At 37.0% G+C, this 18,551-nt stretch overlaps 1 protein-coding gene and 1 long non-coding RNA gene across 2 annotated transcripts in view; both read left to right on the forward strand.

Moving 5' to 3' along the window:
- LOC147560364 (uncharacterized) overlaps nt 1-12,145 on the forward strand; it is a 57,302-nt gene extending 45,157 nt beyond the window's left edge. Inside the window, exon 9 of the mRNA XM_086662506.1 lies at nt 11,889-12,145. Within this exon, the coding sequence (XP_086518632.1) occupies nt 11,889-12,002 (114 nt within the window). The 3' untranslated portion in view covers nt 12,003-12,145. The remainder of the gene's footprint in view (nt 1-11,888) is intronic.
- On the forward strand, nt 570-18,106 carry LOC147560374 (uncharacterized). Its single transcript, XR_015234794.1, has 13 exons — nt 570-1,071; nt 1,237-1,286; nt 6,309-6,689; nt 6,777-6,847; nt 7,033-7,164; nt 7,633-9,240; nt 9,342-9,438; nt 10,099-10,269; nt 10,430-10,516; nt 10,601-10,704; nt 11,362-11,475; nt 11,652-11,763; nt 17,889-18,106. It is a non-coding gene; the product is annotated as an uncharacterized LOC147560374 (long non-coding RNA).
- The last annotated feature ends 445 nt before the right edge of the window (nt 18,107-18,551 follow it).

Raw genomic sequence — 18,551 nt, forward strand, 5'->3', positions numbered from 1 at the left:
ATATTATATTTAACTATATTAAAATTTGGAGATGAACGGGCTAGAAGCCCGTACAGAGCTCCTTCAACTCTTACAACTTACTTTATAAGTTCTTCAATTCAATCTCTAATTTGCTTCTCTTGTGCTTCTTATGCTTCATGTCCTTCATACCCACATCTTACATCTATCTATATAACAAAACAGGGAAGGTTTTTGATGACTAGGACAAAATAAATGCTCCTAGGTGTTGAGTTGGACGCTGACTTGGATGTTGACTTGGACAACCACGTATATCTTTTTCCTTTAATCTAGGCCCTTCAAATCAATCTCACTTATAAGGGACTTCAGACCTCACCCTCGATCCTATTTCACTTGGTCACGGGAATGGCTACATAGAAACGTTCAAATCTCTTCATCTTCTGTCCCTTCCTTACCTTAACTCCTGTCTCTATACAATCTCATGTGAAATCAAACAGTATCTGTACCATCTCTCCAAGCGTTTCATTTACCTCTCATATTTCCGTAAGTCTCTCTCTCTCCCCATTCTCTCTCTCTCTCTCTCTCTCTCTCTCTCTCTCTCTCTCTCTCTTGTTTTCTTTCGTGCACTCAAAGGATTCATTCTTCCACCAGTTCCAAATCCAGTTCCCCCATCTTCATCTTATATGTGTTTGATTTTGTGTATTAACAAAAGACAAACCCAATCGAAGTACTTGAGTTCAACAAAATAAGTTTTTGTGGTTTTTTTTTTTGTTTCTTTTCTAATCTAAATAGTGAGCAGATTTATTAATTTTGTTATCTGACATTGGATCTTATGTTTTGTAATCTTGGATGAGGTTGTTTTCATGATTCTACCCAAGATCAGAGTGATATTTTGATGGATTAAATGAGTCTAAGTTTCAGTTTTTCTATCTGATTCATTTGTTTCTTTTACTTTGTTTTTGTGATTCAGTTATTTCAACTACTCAGACAGTTACTGCACTAAAGATGCTGAGAGAAAAAAGAACAACTGTGATCTCGGTAACGACGTTCATATGCCACACATGGATGAATTCAAACTTCTTAACCTTTTTAGGTGTTGAAATGGACCTTCATGTAAGTAAGACAAACAATACTCTTCATTTGGTATCCAATATAACTATCTTTTTCCCATGATTGACCATGTAATCATCAAACTCCTATCAAAGGTTAATTTCGGTAGTATTTAATCTTGATTAGCTTCTTTGTTTGACATAGATTCGGGTTGTTTTGTCGTTTCAGTGATTCCAATTGTTTTGGTTGGATAGCTAGGTACATCCTGTTAAGTGATAGTGTTTAGTATAGTGTGGGAGTGTACACTTATGTAGTTTATCTTTTGTGTGAGGTTATTCATGTAATTCTTCATAAGTACATTTCTCCTATAAATACAAATGGCTACCCTACTGTTGAGGGGGTCTTGACTCAAACTTCTACATGGTATCAAGAGCCTCTAAACCTTAGTTTTTTTTAGTGCCATTCTTCTTCTTCTTCTTCTTCTTCACCTTGCTTTCAGTGCTTTCTTTCTTCTCGAAATGGATACTCCAACAGCTCAACAACCAATGGAACCCACTCTTATCTCCTCTCCTTCTTCTTCTACCATCACTACCCTCCCCACTCTCACAAACATAGCTAATCTCATCTCAATCCGTCTGGATAACACTAACTATCTACTCTGGAAAAGCCAACTACTCCCCATTCTTCACTCACAAGACCTTTACAAATTTGTTGATGGCTCTCTTCCTCCTCCTCCTCCAACTATTTCTACCTCCTCCTCTGATTCTTCTTCTTCTTCCATACCAAACCCTGAATATGTCTATTGGTATAGAGTAGATCAAATGCTACTCTCATGGCTAAATGCAACTTTAACAGAGCCTATTTTAACTCAAGTTCTTGGTCTCACATCATCAAGAGCAGTATGGGAATCTCTTGAAAGAACCTTCTCCTCTCTCAACTCAGCTAGGCTAATGAACTTAAAGCTTCAGCTTCAAACATCAAAGAAAGGCTCTCTCTCTATCTCTGAATACTTTCTAAAACTCAAAACCTTGTCTGACTCCCTAGCTGCCATTGGACATCCAGTTGCAGATGATGAACTGGTCCTTATTGTGCTTGCTGGTCTTGGTAATGAATATGAAGGATTTGTCACCTCCATTACTACTCGAACCTTACCTCCCACCTCATCTGAACTTCATTCTCTCTTGTTAACTCATGAATTCAGACTTCAGTTTGTAGCAAGCTCTGTTCCCACTCCCTCTGCTCTTATCACTCAATCACCTTCACCCCCTGTCTCTCGATCTTACAATCCAAATCAAAACTTCAATAGAGGCACAAGGGGAAGATCCTACAATAGAGGTGGTGGTCGAGGTCGAAATTTCAGTAGAGGTGGCTACCAAAGACAATCAGTTCTTGGGCCACCACCATCTCGACCACCACTCATATGTCAATACTGTGGGAAATATGGACACACTGCTCGTCAATGCTATTATCTCAATCGAACCACTGATCTTAATCAGTCCTTTGCTGCTCTTGGTATTGATTCAATAGCCTCTGATCCAAATTGGTATATGGACTCAGGTGCGACATCACACATAGCTTCAGATGCTTCTTCTATCATATCTCGAGCAGATACTTCTGTACCTGAAAGTGTCATGGTTGGAAATGGAAATGTTGCATCTGTGTCTGGAGCTGGTAATCTTCTTCTACCCTTCTCAAATATCATTCTTAAACATACATTAGTAGTTCCTTCTTTTAAGAAAAACCTCATCTCTCTATCTCGACTTCTTCATGATCTAAATTGTATTGCTATATTTCATCGAAATGGTTTTATGGTTAGGATCTTCCCACAGGGAAGACACTACTCGTAGGAACGATGTCTGATGGTTTGTTTCGTCTATCATCTTCTCCAATCTGCCACAAAGCTCAGCCTCTCACCTTGTTTGCTCAATCTCTGCCTCCTGGTTCTCGAACCTCTTCAGAAGTCTGGCATCGCCGTCTTGCTCATGTTAATCTTTCTAATTTCAAGTTATTAGTTAATCAAAAGTTGTTACTATTGTCCAATGCTGTAATGACAAAACTTAAATGTGATAGTTGTGTTTTGGGTAAACATCATCAATTTCCATTTCATTCTGTTAATCATCAAACAAAATTTCCAAATGAGCTCATTCATTCTGACTTATGGGGTCCTTCCCCTGAGTTATCTAACTTAGGCTTTCGATTTGTGCTTTTATTTGTTGATGATTATAGCCGATTTACCTGGCTTTACTTTTTAAAACACAAATCAGAAGTCTTTCATCATTTCAAACTGTTCAAAACCATGGTTGAAAACCAATTTTCAAAACCCATTAAAACTCTGCAAACAGATGGGGGTGGAGAGTACATCAGCAATGAATTCTCTACTTTTCTTACTCAAAATGGCATTCTCCATCGCAGAACCTGTCCCCACACGCCACAGCAAAACGGCGTGGCCGAGCGTAAAATACGCCATTTAGTTGAGTCTGCACTTTGTCTTCTTCATCAATCTTCTGCACCAATGAAATATTGGCCAGATGCTTTTCAGACAGCTATCTTTACCATTAATCAACTTCCATCGTCTGTTCATAAAGGAATCTCTCCCTTTGAAAAATTGTTTCACAAGAAACCAGATTACAATCTTCTTCGTACCTTCGGTTGCCTCTGTTTTCCATTACTAACACCATATAGATCTTCTAAGCTCGATTTCAAATCGAAACCATGTATCTTCATTGGTTATAGTAACAATCACAAGGGTTATAGATGTCTGGATATAAATTCATCTCGAATTTACATTTCCAGAAGCGTAATTTTTGATGAAGATAAATTCCCTTTCTCATCTTCTTCTTCAACGCCATCTTTGAAAAATCCCCAAATTAAAAACCCTAATTTCCCACCTCTCTCGCTGACATGGACAGTACCACAACAAGCTGCTCCACCTGTCCCTATCCACGCCGGTCGTTGTCCAGCTATACAAAATCCTTCTTCTAATCTCAATAGCTCGCCTAACAATCCAACGGCTCAAAACCATGGTCAGCGTCACTCACCATTTCGCACGTCACCTTCACATGATTTGTCTCCACCCGACCAATCTGCTCCACTTCAACAGACTGATGTCCATTTGGACACTCCACCTCTTGTGGTCCCACCTTCACAAACTACCAATAACGACCGTCTTCTTCCTTCTTCACCTGCACTACATTTTCAGACTGCAACTCAACCAACAATTTCAGAACAGAGCATCATACCTGCTGCCCCCTCCATTCTTCCCCCTTCTTCTTCCAACACCTCCACTCATCCTATGATAACGAGAAGTAAAGTTGGCACTAGGAAACCTAAAATATTTCTCACCTCTGTTTCCCCCAAATCACCTACACCTGCCACTGATTTTGAGCTTGAAGAACCATCATCATTTCTTCAAGCTTCAAAACACAAACAGTGGTTACAAGCAATGGATGCAGAAATGAATGCTATCCACAAAAACAAAACTTGGTCTCTTGTTCCAAGAGATTCAACAATGAATGTGGTGGACTGTAAGTGGATTTTTCGAATTAAAAAGCATGCTGATGGTTCGATTGCAAGATACAAAGCTAGATTAGTTGCAAGAGGCTACTCCCAACAACAAGGCATTGACTATGAGGAAACATTTAGTCCTGTGGTAAGACCTGCTACCATTAGAACTGTTTTATCATTAGCTATGGCTGGAAATTGGAATGTTAGACAATTAGATGTTAAGAATGCATTTTTAAATGGGGATTTATCTGAGTGTGTATTCATGAATCAGCCCAAAGGTTTCATTGATCCCAAGTTTCCTAATCATGTTTGCAAGTTACATAAAGCTCTATATGGCCTCAAACAGGCTCCTAGAGCATGGTATTCAAAGTTCACCTCTTTCCTAACCACCATGGGATTCAAACAATCAATATCTGATCCTTCTATGTTTTATCACAATTCTCATTTGGGCTCCATCATTCTTCTCCTATATGTTGATGACATTATAGTCACTGGTGCTTCTTCCTCTGGGTTACAAAAGTTAATTTATAACTTAAAAGTCAAATTTGATATGTCTGATTTGGGGGATCTCAAATATTTCCTAGGAATGGAAGCCTTTCGTGATACCACATCAATTCTCTTAACTCAACAGAAATACATCAAGGACCTATTAAACAAATTTGGTATGACACACTCAAAACCAGTTACAACACCTGTTTTATCAGGAAAGAAGTTATCAAAACATGATGGAATCCCACTATCTGATCCACATATTTTCAGGAGTCTTGTTGGTGCACTTCAATACTTAACCATGACAAGACCTGATATCTGTTATGCTGTCAACCAAGTTTCCAAATTCATGAACTCTCCGACTTCGATTCATCTTATAGCTGCAAAGAGAATCTTGAGATACTTAAAAGGATCACTCACTGAAGGAATTTGCATCAGAAAGTCTCTATCACTTCCCATCTTAGGCTTCTCTGATGCAGATTGGGCAGGATCTCCTGATGACAGAAGATCAACATCAGGCTCCTGTGTTTTTCTTGGTCCAAATCTGATCTTATGGTCTTCAAAGACTCAACAAACTGTGGCAAGATCATCAGCTGAAGCAGAATACAGAGCAGTTTCCCATACAAGTGCAGATGTCATTTGGTTAAAGAATCTACTTCAAGAATTAGGAATTCCAATCCCATCAACTCCAATTGTGCACTGTGACAACATTAGTGCCACATACCTTGCTGTCAATCCAATTCTACACTCAAAGACAAGACATGCTTCCATTGATTTTCATTTTGTAAGGGAACAAGTAGCTACAAGGAAGTTGGTGGTCAAATATCTACCTGGAAGTGAACAAGTTGCTGACATTTTAACAAAGGGACTCTCGACCTCAAGGTTCAATGAACTAAAATTCAAGCTCTCACTTCTAAAGAGATGCTCGGCTTGAGGGGGGATGTTAAGTGATAGTGTTTAGTATAGTGTGGGAGTGTACACTTATGTAGTTTATCTTTTGTGTGAGGTTATTCATGTAATTCTTCATAAGTACATTTCTCCTATAAATACAAATGGCTACCCTACTGTTGAGGGGGTCTTGACTCAAACTTCTACACATCCGACCAATGAAGAACAAAGGTATGTTACTTACACTCCTTTGAGACCTCGAAAAATGGACAAATTTACTTACTTAGGAACACATACAAAATTGGTCACTACAAAAAAAGAATTAACTTCATAATAATGGGAATTTCCAAAAGAAAAGAAGAAGATGAGATGAATATAGTTTGTCCGAGATTTTGGTTTTGTTATTTGAATGATGGTAGTGTTGTCGAAAAATGGCGACTAGAGACTTGTGAAGAAATGGGATTTCTCATGGTGCTTGGAACTACTTGTTGAACCTCTTCAAATCGTTGAGAACATATTGCATCACTTAATTTGGAAAAAGGAGGTAGAGTTGAAGGGCCAAAATAGTTATGAGAATTCTTTAACTCAAGGAATGGGAGAAAGTGGGAAAGGGCTTGTACTAAGTGGAAAACTTAACAGAAAAATGAAGGAGCAAAAATGAAGAAGATAATGATGATTGTGGTGAGAATGAGAATGACGATCCATCAGCCGAAAAGATGCCTCAGAGTGTTTGGTTTGTGGAACTTCACTAAAAATTTGTGACAGCTTAGAATTGACAATATGTCTCTCTTCCTTTATAAGTAAGAGTGTAAGACTTCAAAATTTTCTTTATGTAGCTTTTCATGTGTTATTTCTAATTTATTTTGCTTGTGTTGTTTTTGTTACAGAGGTCGTACTTATATATACTAGAATGAAGGCCGACATGCTTCCAAGAGAAAATGTTGCTAGCCATCTTTAGGCATGAATACTTCCCTTTTCTTTCTTGCTTTCATAGTTTCGTTAGTGGCATTTGGTTTCTGAAAAAGAATTCAACATATCCATAATAAATGTCAATTGATGATTCGTTGATATTTTCACGAACACCAAGATTCGTTTATATTTAGTTATAGTTTTTAGGGATTTGATAAAAACTTTATTTTGCAGAGTTGACTTGTCCGACAAGGGTCAATTCGACGATTAGCAGGGTCGACCCAACTAAAATTATTATGTTATAGTGGCGTAAGACAAGGATCGACAAAATGATTCTTCCGCTGACAATTTCAAGCACGAAAAGAAGTAAGGTGCTTTATTCTTTGACATATCGGTTATCTTAATAATATTGGGCCACAACTATTGATGTAACAAATCATTTGCATAAGTTAAATGTTTGATTACAACTACTAAATCAGGGATAAAGGGTAAAAATTTAAAGCTCGGTCACAGTTAATTGTGTTTTATGTTTCCATTAAATGCACCTTATTCTTCAATTGACACAGACAACAACTCCTACTATGTAGCCAGATTTATCTTTATGAGGCACTTTTCTCATATCAATGCACTAGGAGTACTTCGTGATACTTTTCAAAGTCGAACTCTTTCAGTTTTACTACACGACTATTCTCTTATGCATTTTCACTACCACTTTTCTCATATCAATGCTCTAGGTCTTGTAATTTGTGGTAATTACTTTGACTCTTTAGTCTTTTTTTAATCTATGCATTTACCGAGTTCTTATTCTCTTTTACAATTGTGTCTTATCTGCAGATCTTCTGTGTGGTTACATATAGTTAAAGAGTGAAAAATAAATTAGTCGATGGACCTAGAATTTTGGTATACAATGCTTAAAACCCCGAGCGCCTTTTGTTCTTCTGCATGCAGCTCATCTAACAGGTTGATTATCAGAGGTTGAAATTTGTAAGGTACCTAATTACCATTCTTGATGTGAAGACCATATTTTCTTCAAAACGTATAGGAAAAAATATTTACAAATAGACTTAACACCAACGTTTTGAAGCTGTCCAATTTTCCGTGGTAATATATTGATGTTAAAAGTAGGAGTATCAAGTATTTATATCATGTTACAACATTCAATAATTAATTCATACTTTTGATGTAAAGAAATTACCCGCAATGTTTATTGTTGTAACTTATGATGCAAAAGTATGTGAAACTGGGTGCTTCGGAACGCAACCCATAAAATTCTTGGAGCATAGGATCATAAACTGCTTTAGCATGAAGATGACTTTCACAATTGTTTCTCTATCGGTCAAAGCAAGTCCATACAAATTTCTACATAGTTCTCTTCGGATGTTTAAGTACATTTGTTAAACTCTTCACTAATGCATCGGATCACTCTAATGATGAATGCAAAGAACCAATCAATCATATGAGGGCACTATGGCAGATCATCTTATAAACTTAAATTCTTTAATCATTTATTATGTACTGGCTAAATGGTGACTTAAAAGGCCGATGAATGCATATTGTTCGATTTATTTTGTGAAGATGGTTAGGTTTAGCTGATATAGTGATATGTTTTTGTTTTTTGAAAACTTTGGCCCTTGGCTTATTACTTAATCACATTCACACAGTTTGAGTTTCAGGGTTCCTCGAGGAATGTCATTCTCGAAGTAGAACCATACTATCCACTTAAGTCTGATTATTTCATATAATATCTATTGGGCGGGCAAGCCATTAGTTACCACTATTTATCTTGTGACCTGGTTTTTTATTGATTTATTACCGTTTGTCTATAATAGGTTGAATGAGACTTTCAGGATTGATGAGACCAGGATCTTTTGATCAATTGTAATCTACAATAGGACATTTTTCGGTTCTTTTCTTATGTTATTTCTCATGCCCTTGTTGTGATTCCTCAGCTTTATGATCTATCAATACTTATGTGTGTTTATAATTTCCAATGAATTATTGTTGATTGATAAAGACAGACATAATAGACACAAAACAAAAATTGTAAAAAATAATTTCGAATTTAGAACTTGAAAGTAGTATACAGACTTCAAATCATATTAAAAGGTATGCTATACCCTCATACTTGTTAAATACAAAATATATCAAATAAGTTTTTCCGTGCCGGAGGCACGGGCAATACCTAGTTTATACTAAAGATAGAGCATACTAGTAAAGACTAGAGAATTCCACGTTGGAACTTACAAAGAGTAAATATAGTTTCTAGACTAATCTTTTAGTCAAACTTCAACACTCCGTATACCCTTCACACTTTTCCTTCTCCTCTGTTGCCTCTTTTTCTTCGGAGGTTATTTGGTGGAGTTAATTTGCAGTTTTTTCTTCGCATCATGGACTGGAGTTGTCAAGTATCATGGACCAAGACCTAGTGTGCGGCCACGGAAGGTACCGTCCGTTCTCATGAACCGGCAATCTAATATAGGTCAATATGTTTTTTCGCCGCATATTGGGTGCCACTGCCTAATTTGTTTTGATGGTTTGAGCAGGTGTTTGTGGCTAATCATACATCCATGATCGATTTCATAGTTTTGGAACAGATGACTGCATTTGCTGTTATTATGCAGAAGCATCCAGGGTGGGTTGGTAAGTGCTTAAAGTCAATATGTATATTATGAGTCATGAAGTGAAGCCACAGATAGTCAAATGGATCAAAATATAAGTTCGTTTCTTTAAGATGTTGGCGTAATGGTTCGTATTCGTTAAATTCTCTCTCTTTTGTGAAAAGGTTAAACCTTTGAACGATAAACACACTCGAATATAACCGAGTGGAGGTGAAGAAGATGATCGTCTCGTTGATAACCGAGAGAGATGGAGAAGGGATGATGGTCTCGGGTATAACCGAGATGATATGTGACGACTCTCGGGTGAAGCCGAGTGTGATAGTATGAATACCCGGGTATAACCGAGAGAGAGAAGAATGGAGCTCTCGGTTGTAACCGAGGATGATTGATGATGATTAGTGAACAGTTGATCGTGAGAGAGGGAGAGGTAAAAACCTTGTTTATTAACACTTACAACTTGATTGATTACATTGTCTATGGAGATACATATTTATAGGTTTATAACTTAGGAGTCTTATAAAAACTAAAAACTAAAACTCTATCTTTATCTAATGTAATCCTAATAGAATTAGGATTATCTAATGTAATCCTAATAGAATTAGGATTAATGAAGACCAACCCACTCGGTTGTGACCAAGTGGAATTGACTCTCTAACATCTTTATGTGTTTTTGTTTTTATAGGACTATTACAAAGCACGATCTTAGAGAGTGTGGGATGTATCTGGTTCAACCGTTCAGAAGCAAAATATCGTGAAATGCTAGCAAGAAAGTAATCATCTTATACTTGCATCATAGAGTAGTTCTACATGACAAGGACTATATTTTATAGTTTAACACTAAGTTTGCAGAAAGGTGCGATATCTCCCCATTATAACTTTGATAAAAACATTTGTGATGGCATCAAATGAACTCTTATGTACAATATACATTCATGGTTTATCTTGGGCGGCTCAAATTTTTCGCCTTTCTAACTGTTCTTCATTTGCAAATGTACTCATGTTTACTTAAATAGGTTCCTACCATGAAAGAAATGTTTGATTTGTGGAAGAAAAAGAAAAACAACACTTTCGGAATAATTTACAGCTGGTTTCTTGCCAAGGTATGTTGTTTAGTCCCTAATAAATAATAATCTACCATCACCTTCAAAATAATATGCTTCTGTTACGTCACATGCATCCTGTAGGTTGCTAGTAAGCCTGAAGTTTTTCCTGGTTCTGAGTTTCGTGTCGCATTTGAGGAAGCAAGGAAATATGGTGGGGAAGTGATATTGGGTGATCGCCGGTTCAGGTAAGTAACTATCCAGATAGACTATTAAAAGAACAAGAAGATCACTTGAGCAAGCCTTTGGTCGTTGTTTTTTCCCCTAGTCAGATATGAAATCTGACTCGATATCTAAATGGACTTCGAGTCAAGTTTCAGAATGTTTGTTTATGGCTGATTCATAATATCTGACTCGTTGGAATGACTGATTTTGGGTCCGTTTGAGTAAGACAAGTTAGTTCATACAATGAGATCTAACAAACGCGACCAAAGTTGCATGTTTCAATGCTCCTTCCACTGTCAACCTTCTCAAGAAATGCTGTTTCAAGTTCTGAGTATTTAACTGGCAGAAGTTATAGTTTGGATTCACAAACTTTTGGCTATCCATAGTCCCACAATAGACGCTTTAGTGATGTTTTCATTTTTTTGGGGGTAAAAAAGCAGAGAAGAGGTATATATGTATCTCTGTGTGGTTATTATCGCAATCGGGTCCTACCTTTTGTTTCCCTTAATTAACAATTGTTCTGTAACTCTGTTTCTTATCGCAACCTATCTGTCGTATATTTCCCCAAGCTGGTTCCAGTCTTATAAGTACAGTGGCACCTTAATGTCGTAATTTTGTACTCCAAAATGAGGTGCCTGTGATTAGTTACTTGTTCATGGTTATTCTGTTAATTGGAATAGGTTACGCTACGGAGGACATGGGCAAAAATGTCGATGTGGCACAAGGTGAAATTTATCTTCGGCATGGTTTTTCAATCGATCTTTTTGCCAAGCCCAAAGGCTTTGACTAAAATGGTAATGTTACGATCATAAAGTATTCCTCTCTCTCTCTATTAGTATATATATATTTATCAAGAAGTTCCCTACTGTGATGGAGACCCTTGCTCATGATCAAGAATTGATCGTACTTCATCTTGTTTTGCCATAATACAAGCTTTATATAAGCTCTTTTATGACTTTTCAACGTTCAGGTACATGACATCATCTTTACTGAGAGTTGCTAGTAAACATACTTCAGCAGTTGCAGTTGTTGGAAGGGGGCACCTTCCGGGGATTACGAAGCACTGCAAAGAACCAATCGAGGTATTTGCCTTTTAATTCTTAGGGTTTTAAAGAACCTACTTGGTTAACCCTAAAAGACAAACTTCTCATTGGACTTGATTTTTTGTTCAAATTAATTCATACCTATCTAATTACAACTCTTGCAGACAAAACATCTTCTAGAAATTCCAACAAAAACGCCGAAGTTCTCCGTTAAGAGGATCGTTAAGTTTGGTGTCGTAACCGTTGTTTCTAGCATTTACCTTGGTAGGAAGATATAGTAATCCCTTCAAGTTGATATATACTTCGATAGAGAAAGCTACTGAACCACAGATTTTAGCTCTTTAATGAAGTTTTGTACTGTTTACCCTAATACTACTTCACAAAATGATAGTGCTAAACAATAAAAAACAGTATTTCACTCTATCTTTCTTAAGCTGTCTGATTGGTTACATGTGGTGCAGGCCGATTTTTTTCCTTTTCTACTTTCAGCTGACGCTTTTGTAGCACCTTTGCCAACGCTTACACTTTTAGTTGCGCTTTTAGCACGTTGAGCAATTCTAACCACTGAGCAAGATACCCACGGGCCAACAGAAAAACCCAAAGAAGTGTTGACGAAGGTGGCTACTCAAAAGATTGTCGGAGAAAGAGCCACAAAAATGTCACTGGATAAGGCTAGCAAGCAATATCGACAGACAGAAAAGTACTACACTAGGACCATTAGACAAAAAGTAGTAGATTTAGCATTTCCTATAGCCTTCCGTGGCAGTCCCATGTATCTTCTCGGTCCGAAAGAACCAAAGAACTGAACCCATCTGAAGTACCCTGCGGAATCTTATTAGTCAAAATGATGGAGATGATGATTATGATAGGTATTAGACAAAAAAGAACCATTTGAAATCTGACTTGAGTCTAGTTAGCCCCAAGTAAGATTTCAGTTCTGACTTAAAAAAATCTGTGTAAATCATCCCAATGAAAGATCATACAACTTCGATCCACAACTGAACCAAAATTACAACAAAACACAACATCACATCTTATGTTCAGACATCAGAAGACAAGACTAGACCATCTCCACCATGAAAGAATCAGAAGCTAACCTCTTACCTACTTTTTCATCCTTATTCTTAATTACCACACCTTTAGCATCGTCAAGAGCGATGCTAGCTAGTTCATCAGGCAGGTCCGAAACATCTAATTCTTGTACCCCACCGTCAGGTTTGACCCTCGAGAGATAATCGACTGCTTTGTTGAGCTCTCTGAATACGTGTTTAAATTGATATTCTTCAAACTTCTTCAATTGGCTTTTGATTGCATTGTAGATCGGCTGTATGGTAGAGTCGAAGAGAGAACACACTGTGGTGGAGTCAGTGCCCACAATGACTTTGACTCCACCCGCTTTTAAAGCCAATCTCAACCCTAGTTCAACCCCTCGAGCTCGTGTAGAAGGACAGAACGTGGTGGAGATGATCCGGCAGCGGCGGCACGGATGGTGCCGTCACTCGACCGGACCAATGCCTCGTAGCCGGCGGAAACATTGGACATGGAACCGTCGGAGCTAACCAACAAAAAACCCTTGTCAGGTGGACGCCACGTTAGTTCACGTTTCTTCTCAATCTGCATAGAATACCTCAGAAATGATAAAAAAAAAATTAACACAGAGTAGTGAAAGAAAAAAAAAAGAAAAAACTACAAAAGTGAGACATCTAATTTCGAACTTAGGTTTAGTGGGTGGGAGGTTGAATCTAATACCAATAAAGCTACATTAGTAGTTTGATAAATATATCAAAGTAGCTAGTCATGAATTACTTGGAAACTAAAACAAAATTAAATTGAAAGAAAACTAATAAATTCCACAAGAACCAAGTAGGACGTCATTTTGAGAATCCAGTCTTTTAACATTGTTGTGATTTTGGCATGAAGGGCATATCAACGTGATTGATTGCAAACCTTCATGTGCCTTTATGCTTACAAGTTTAGTAGATGAAATAGTGGTATTTGGAATGGGTTGATTATGATGAATAGTGGTGGTGGGTGGGGGGTGGTGGAGGAGGAGGCCAGAGATGAAATAGGGTTAATAACATTTCTGTTTTGATTTAATAGCTTCTCTTTTCCCTTTAAACTAGTGGGGGTGGCTGAAATAGTATTAGGGTCTGTTAATTTTGGACGGTACATTAATTTGGAGCTCTTTTGATGATCTGTTGATCTGTCACGGCCTTTTTGTCCCGTTAGGTCGACCCGACATATTATGCTCAAAACACACGGGCCGATAGTGCGGCATAGTATGCTTCCAAACATACCACATGTTCTTATGCATATCTTCTTGCTTATCCCCTCAAGCTCCCAAAACACATTCATTTGCCACTAGCACTAGGCTCTTGGAACATATCTCGTAAGCTATCAATCTCTAAATCCATCCATCACTAGGATCAGAGCAACATACACATTAGCCTTGATATCAATTGTTAAATGGGATCAAAGCGTAATACTCTTCTTGCCTATCACATAGGCTCTGATACCAATTTGTCAAATTGGTATCAGAGTATACCAATTGTTAAATGGTTATCAGGATGTAATACGTTTTCGTCTTGTAGCTCAGGCTCTGATATCCATTTCTCATATGGGATCAGAGCACCATAGTCTATAGCCTGATATCCAGGCTTTGATACCAATTGTCACGAACTTTTTGTCCCGTTAGGTCGACCCGGCATATTATGCTCAAAACACACGGGCCGATAGTGCAGAATATCAAATCCTAACGTGTCGTGCGGCGTCAAATTGGTATCAGAGCCTAGATGAAAGACTAAAGATATATTACACTCTGATACCCATTTGACATGATCTTGATGTATTTGGAATGGGTTGATTATGATGAATAGTGGCGGTTGGGGGTGGTGGTGGAGGAGGATGGCAGAGATGAAACTAATACAGAGTAGTGAAAGAAAAAAAAGAAAAAACTACAAAAGTGGGACATCTAATTTCGAACTCAGGTTCAGTGAGTGGGAGGTTGAATCTAATACCAATAAAGCTACATTAGTAGTTTGATAAATATATCAAAGTAGCTAGTCATGAATTACTTGGAAACTAAAACAAAAATTGAAAGTATAAAAATACAGAATGACTCATACCTTAGGAATGTGATCTTCAAGAAAAGAAAACTCATAAATTCCACAAGAACCAATTAGGACGTCATTTTTAGAATCCAGTCTTTCAACATTGTTATGATTTTGGCATGAAGGGCATATCATTGCAAACTTTCAGGTGCCTTTATGCTTACAAGTTTAGAAGTAGAGATGAAGAGGAAGATTGATTAAGGAATAAAATGGACCTTGAATTGATCAATTGAGTAGTGATATATAGAGAGAGACAATCGAAGAAGAGGAAATTGTGAATGAAAACCTTGATCAATTCACTGATATATAGAGAGAGAGAGACGAAGTAGAGGAAATTGTGAATGCAAAAAAAGTGACCGTTTGAAACAAGAATTGTTTTAGGTAGTTTGAGTTGAGTTAAAAAATGGGTTAATTCTATTTTGGCCCCCTAAATATGACCAAGTCACCAAAATGACCCCCTAAAGATGACCAGCTTCCAATTTGACCCCCTTCTTTTTATTTCCGTCAGTCAACTTTAACTGTTGAGTTTTCTTTTCCTTTTTTACCCCACTTCAAAACTCTTTCCTTCCCCATCCTTCGTCATTTTCTTCTTGTCGGCCGCTGGAGGTCGGCCGGTCACCGGTCGGCGACCATCACTAAAAAAAAACTTCTTTCTTTTCACTTGTCAACATCTCTCTCCCTCTCTCTCAACACTTTTTTCTCTCTACTGTCTTCTCCTAATTCAGTAGGGAGAGGAAAAAACCTCAAAACTTTGATCGGAAAAAAAACAGAACAACCCATTCAACCACCTCCACCGCCGCCAACTCCAGCAGCAGAACCGCCAGAACTATTTTTCGTAAAGATACGATTTTGCTATGTGAATCAAGTCAGCTCCATCATAAGAAAAATGTTACCAGATTGTCAACAAAAAATGTTAACAAGAAAAAAAATATTGTCAACCAAATAAAAACTCCACACAAATAACTTACAAACATTGATTGGTTAGATATTTAAATTTGGTTTTAGGAATATTTATTTAATAGTTTTGAAATAAAAAAATTTGTATTACAAATATAATATGTATTAAATTTGTGTATCGCGATTTTAACGTCTATAATTTTAAGACGTTTCAAATATATTTTATTTTCTTTCTCAATATTATATATCTCCTAATTATTACTTTTTTTTAGATAAATTTTAAAGGCAATGTGTTTTTTATTAAATGCAATGCGTTTTACTCCCAAAGACTTGGTCAAAAAAATTGTTAAATAGTATCAAAGCTATCAAGTTCTAAATCCATCCATCACTAGGATCAGAGCAACATACACATTAGCCTTGATATCAATTGTTAAATAGTATCAAAGCATAATACTCTTCTTGCCTATCACATAGGCTGTGATACCAATTTGTCAAATTGGTATCAGAGTATACCAATTGTTAAATGGGTATCAGGATGTAATACGTTTTCATCCTGTAGCTCAGGCTCTGATACCAATTCTCATATGGGATCAGAGCACCATAGTCTATAGTCTGATATCCAGGCTTTGATACCAATTGTCACGGCCTTTTGTCCCGTTATGTCGACCCGACATATTATGCTCAAAACACACGGACCGATAGTGCGGAATATCAAATCCTAACGTGTCGTGCGGTGTCAAATTGGTATCAGAACCTAGATGAAAGGTTAAAGATATATTAAACTCTGATACCCATTTGACATGATCTTGATGTATTTGGAATGGGTTGATTATGATGAATAGTGGCGGTTGGGGGTGGTGGTGGAGGAGGAGGGCAGAGATGAAATAGGGTTAATAATATTTCTGTTTTGATTGGGGGTGGTGGCCGTGGCCATTGGGGTGGTAGCATCTTCTTAATCAGTTTTAGGGTTTCTATGGTTTTTATCAAACTTATTGAATTTAGGATTTGGAGTCATTCTTGATCAATGAAGTAGAGATGAAGAAGAAGAAGAAGATTCAATGAAGAAAGTAGACATTGATCAATTGAGTGATAGAGAGAGAGACGAAGAAGAGGAAATTGAATGAAGAAAGTAGACCTTGATCAATTGATTGATAGAGAGAGACGAAGAAGAGGAAATTGAATGAAAAGTGACCGTTTGAAAGAACGTAGTAGTGGAATTGTTTCAGTCTGCCACGAAAGATCTTTTCTACTCCACTCCTATGGGGCCACCTCATCCCAAATAGTATGGTGCCACCTCATCCCAAATAGTATGGTGCCACTCTATTTACCAACCCTTTGTTACCAGATTGTCAACAAAAAATGTTAACAAGAAAAAAAAGATTGTCAACCAAATAAAAACTCCACACAAATAACTTACAAACATTGATTGGTTAGATATTTAAATTTGGTTTTAGGAATATTTATTTAATAGTTTTGAAATAAAAAAAATTTGTATCACAAATATAATATGTATTAAATTTGTGTATCGCGATTTTAACGTCTATAATTTTAAGACGTTTCAAATATATTTTATTTTCTTTCTCAATATTATATATCTCCTAATTATTACTATTTTTTAGATAAATTTTAAAGGCAATGTGTTTTTTATTAAATACAATGCGTTTTACTCCCAAAGACTTGGTCAAAAAAAGTTGACCAAATATGGTTAAAGGCGATATCCCTTTCCTTCTTCTCTAATAAGAGTCAGCTACCAACACATTTTTTTTATCGGAGACCTTAACTACAAAAATTAAAAACTGTACCTTCTTCTCGCTCTCTCCTTCGTCGGAAAAGTTTGTTTTCCATACGAATCTGAACTTAAAGCAAAAGAAAAAGTCTCAAAGTTTTATCTCGTTCTGATTTCCAACTTTCAAACTCTATTTATTTTCAAGTTTCAAGCTCTGGTTTAATTTCCTAAGAACTTCTTGAAGCAAAAGAAAAAACCCCAACGTCTGATCGAATAGAAAAAAGTAGAGAGGGAAAAAATATTAGCGTGGTTTGATCAAAACATATCAGAATTAGTAAAAATATTTCTAAACTTAAAGTACGTAGTACTATATATATTGGTTCCATTTACATGCACTCATTTTTAATGTATAAATTTGTTCGGAAATGTAGGTGTGAAGCAACGTCTACTTATCCAATAACAGACGATCTTACACATGCGGTCTAACATGGACTTCGTGATGCTAGAACTTCAAATTTTCAATTGAGAGACAATTCAGTGGAGTCGTAATGTAGTAGTTGGTTCAATTTTTTTTGTTGTTGTTGCAGGTTTAGCATTTCGGATGTAGCAAGAGATGTGTTTCAGTTGTTGTATCAATTTATGTACCTTCGACACTTAAGGTGGTCATTAATACGATATTTAACATTCAAGATTAATCGAGTTTTGTTTTTATCTTTGGGAGCCCTTCGTTTGTGTATTTGCAGATTGTAATGGATTGAAGCATTTTTGTGTTGCACCGATGCAGTATTTTGGCTGCATTTTGGTGTTGTTATTTTCTCTAAAGCTTTGGTTTTGAACCCAAATGGTTTTGAACCCATATGGTTTTGCTCCAATTCCCCTTGGAAATGTTCTCATGTACTCATCCACATTTAGAATCTCATAAGAGCCATCGCAGCTTAGAACCCACAATGGCTCTCCCAAATGAACCATATTCATCAGTTCTTCCATTGATGCAACCGCTAGCTCGAGGATCTTGTCTTTGTCAGCAAACCCATTTAAGGATCTACAGAGATTACCCCCGTCATAAATCTCGCCTTCGGGGATTGTTTGAACAA

Source organism: Eschscholzia californica, unplaced genomic scaffold (genome assembly GCF_041429995.1).
Source record: "Eschscholzia californica isolate CP2 unplaced genomic scaffold, dmEscCali1.0.p SCAF_2, whole genome shotgun sequence".
Classification (NCBI taxonomy): Eukaryota; Viridiplantae; Streptophyta; class Magnoliopsida; order Ranunculales; family Papaveraceae; genus Eschscholzia; species Eschscholzia californica.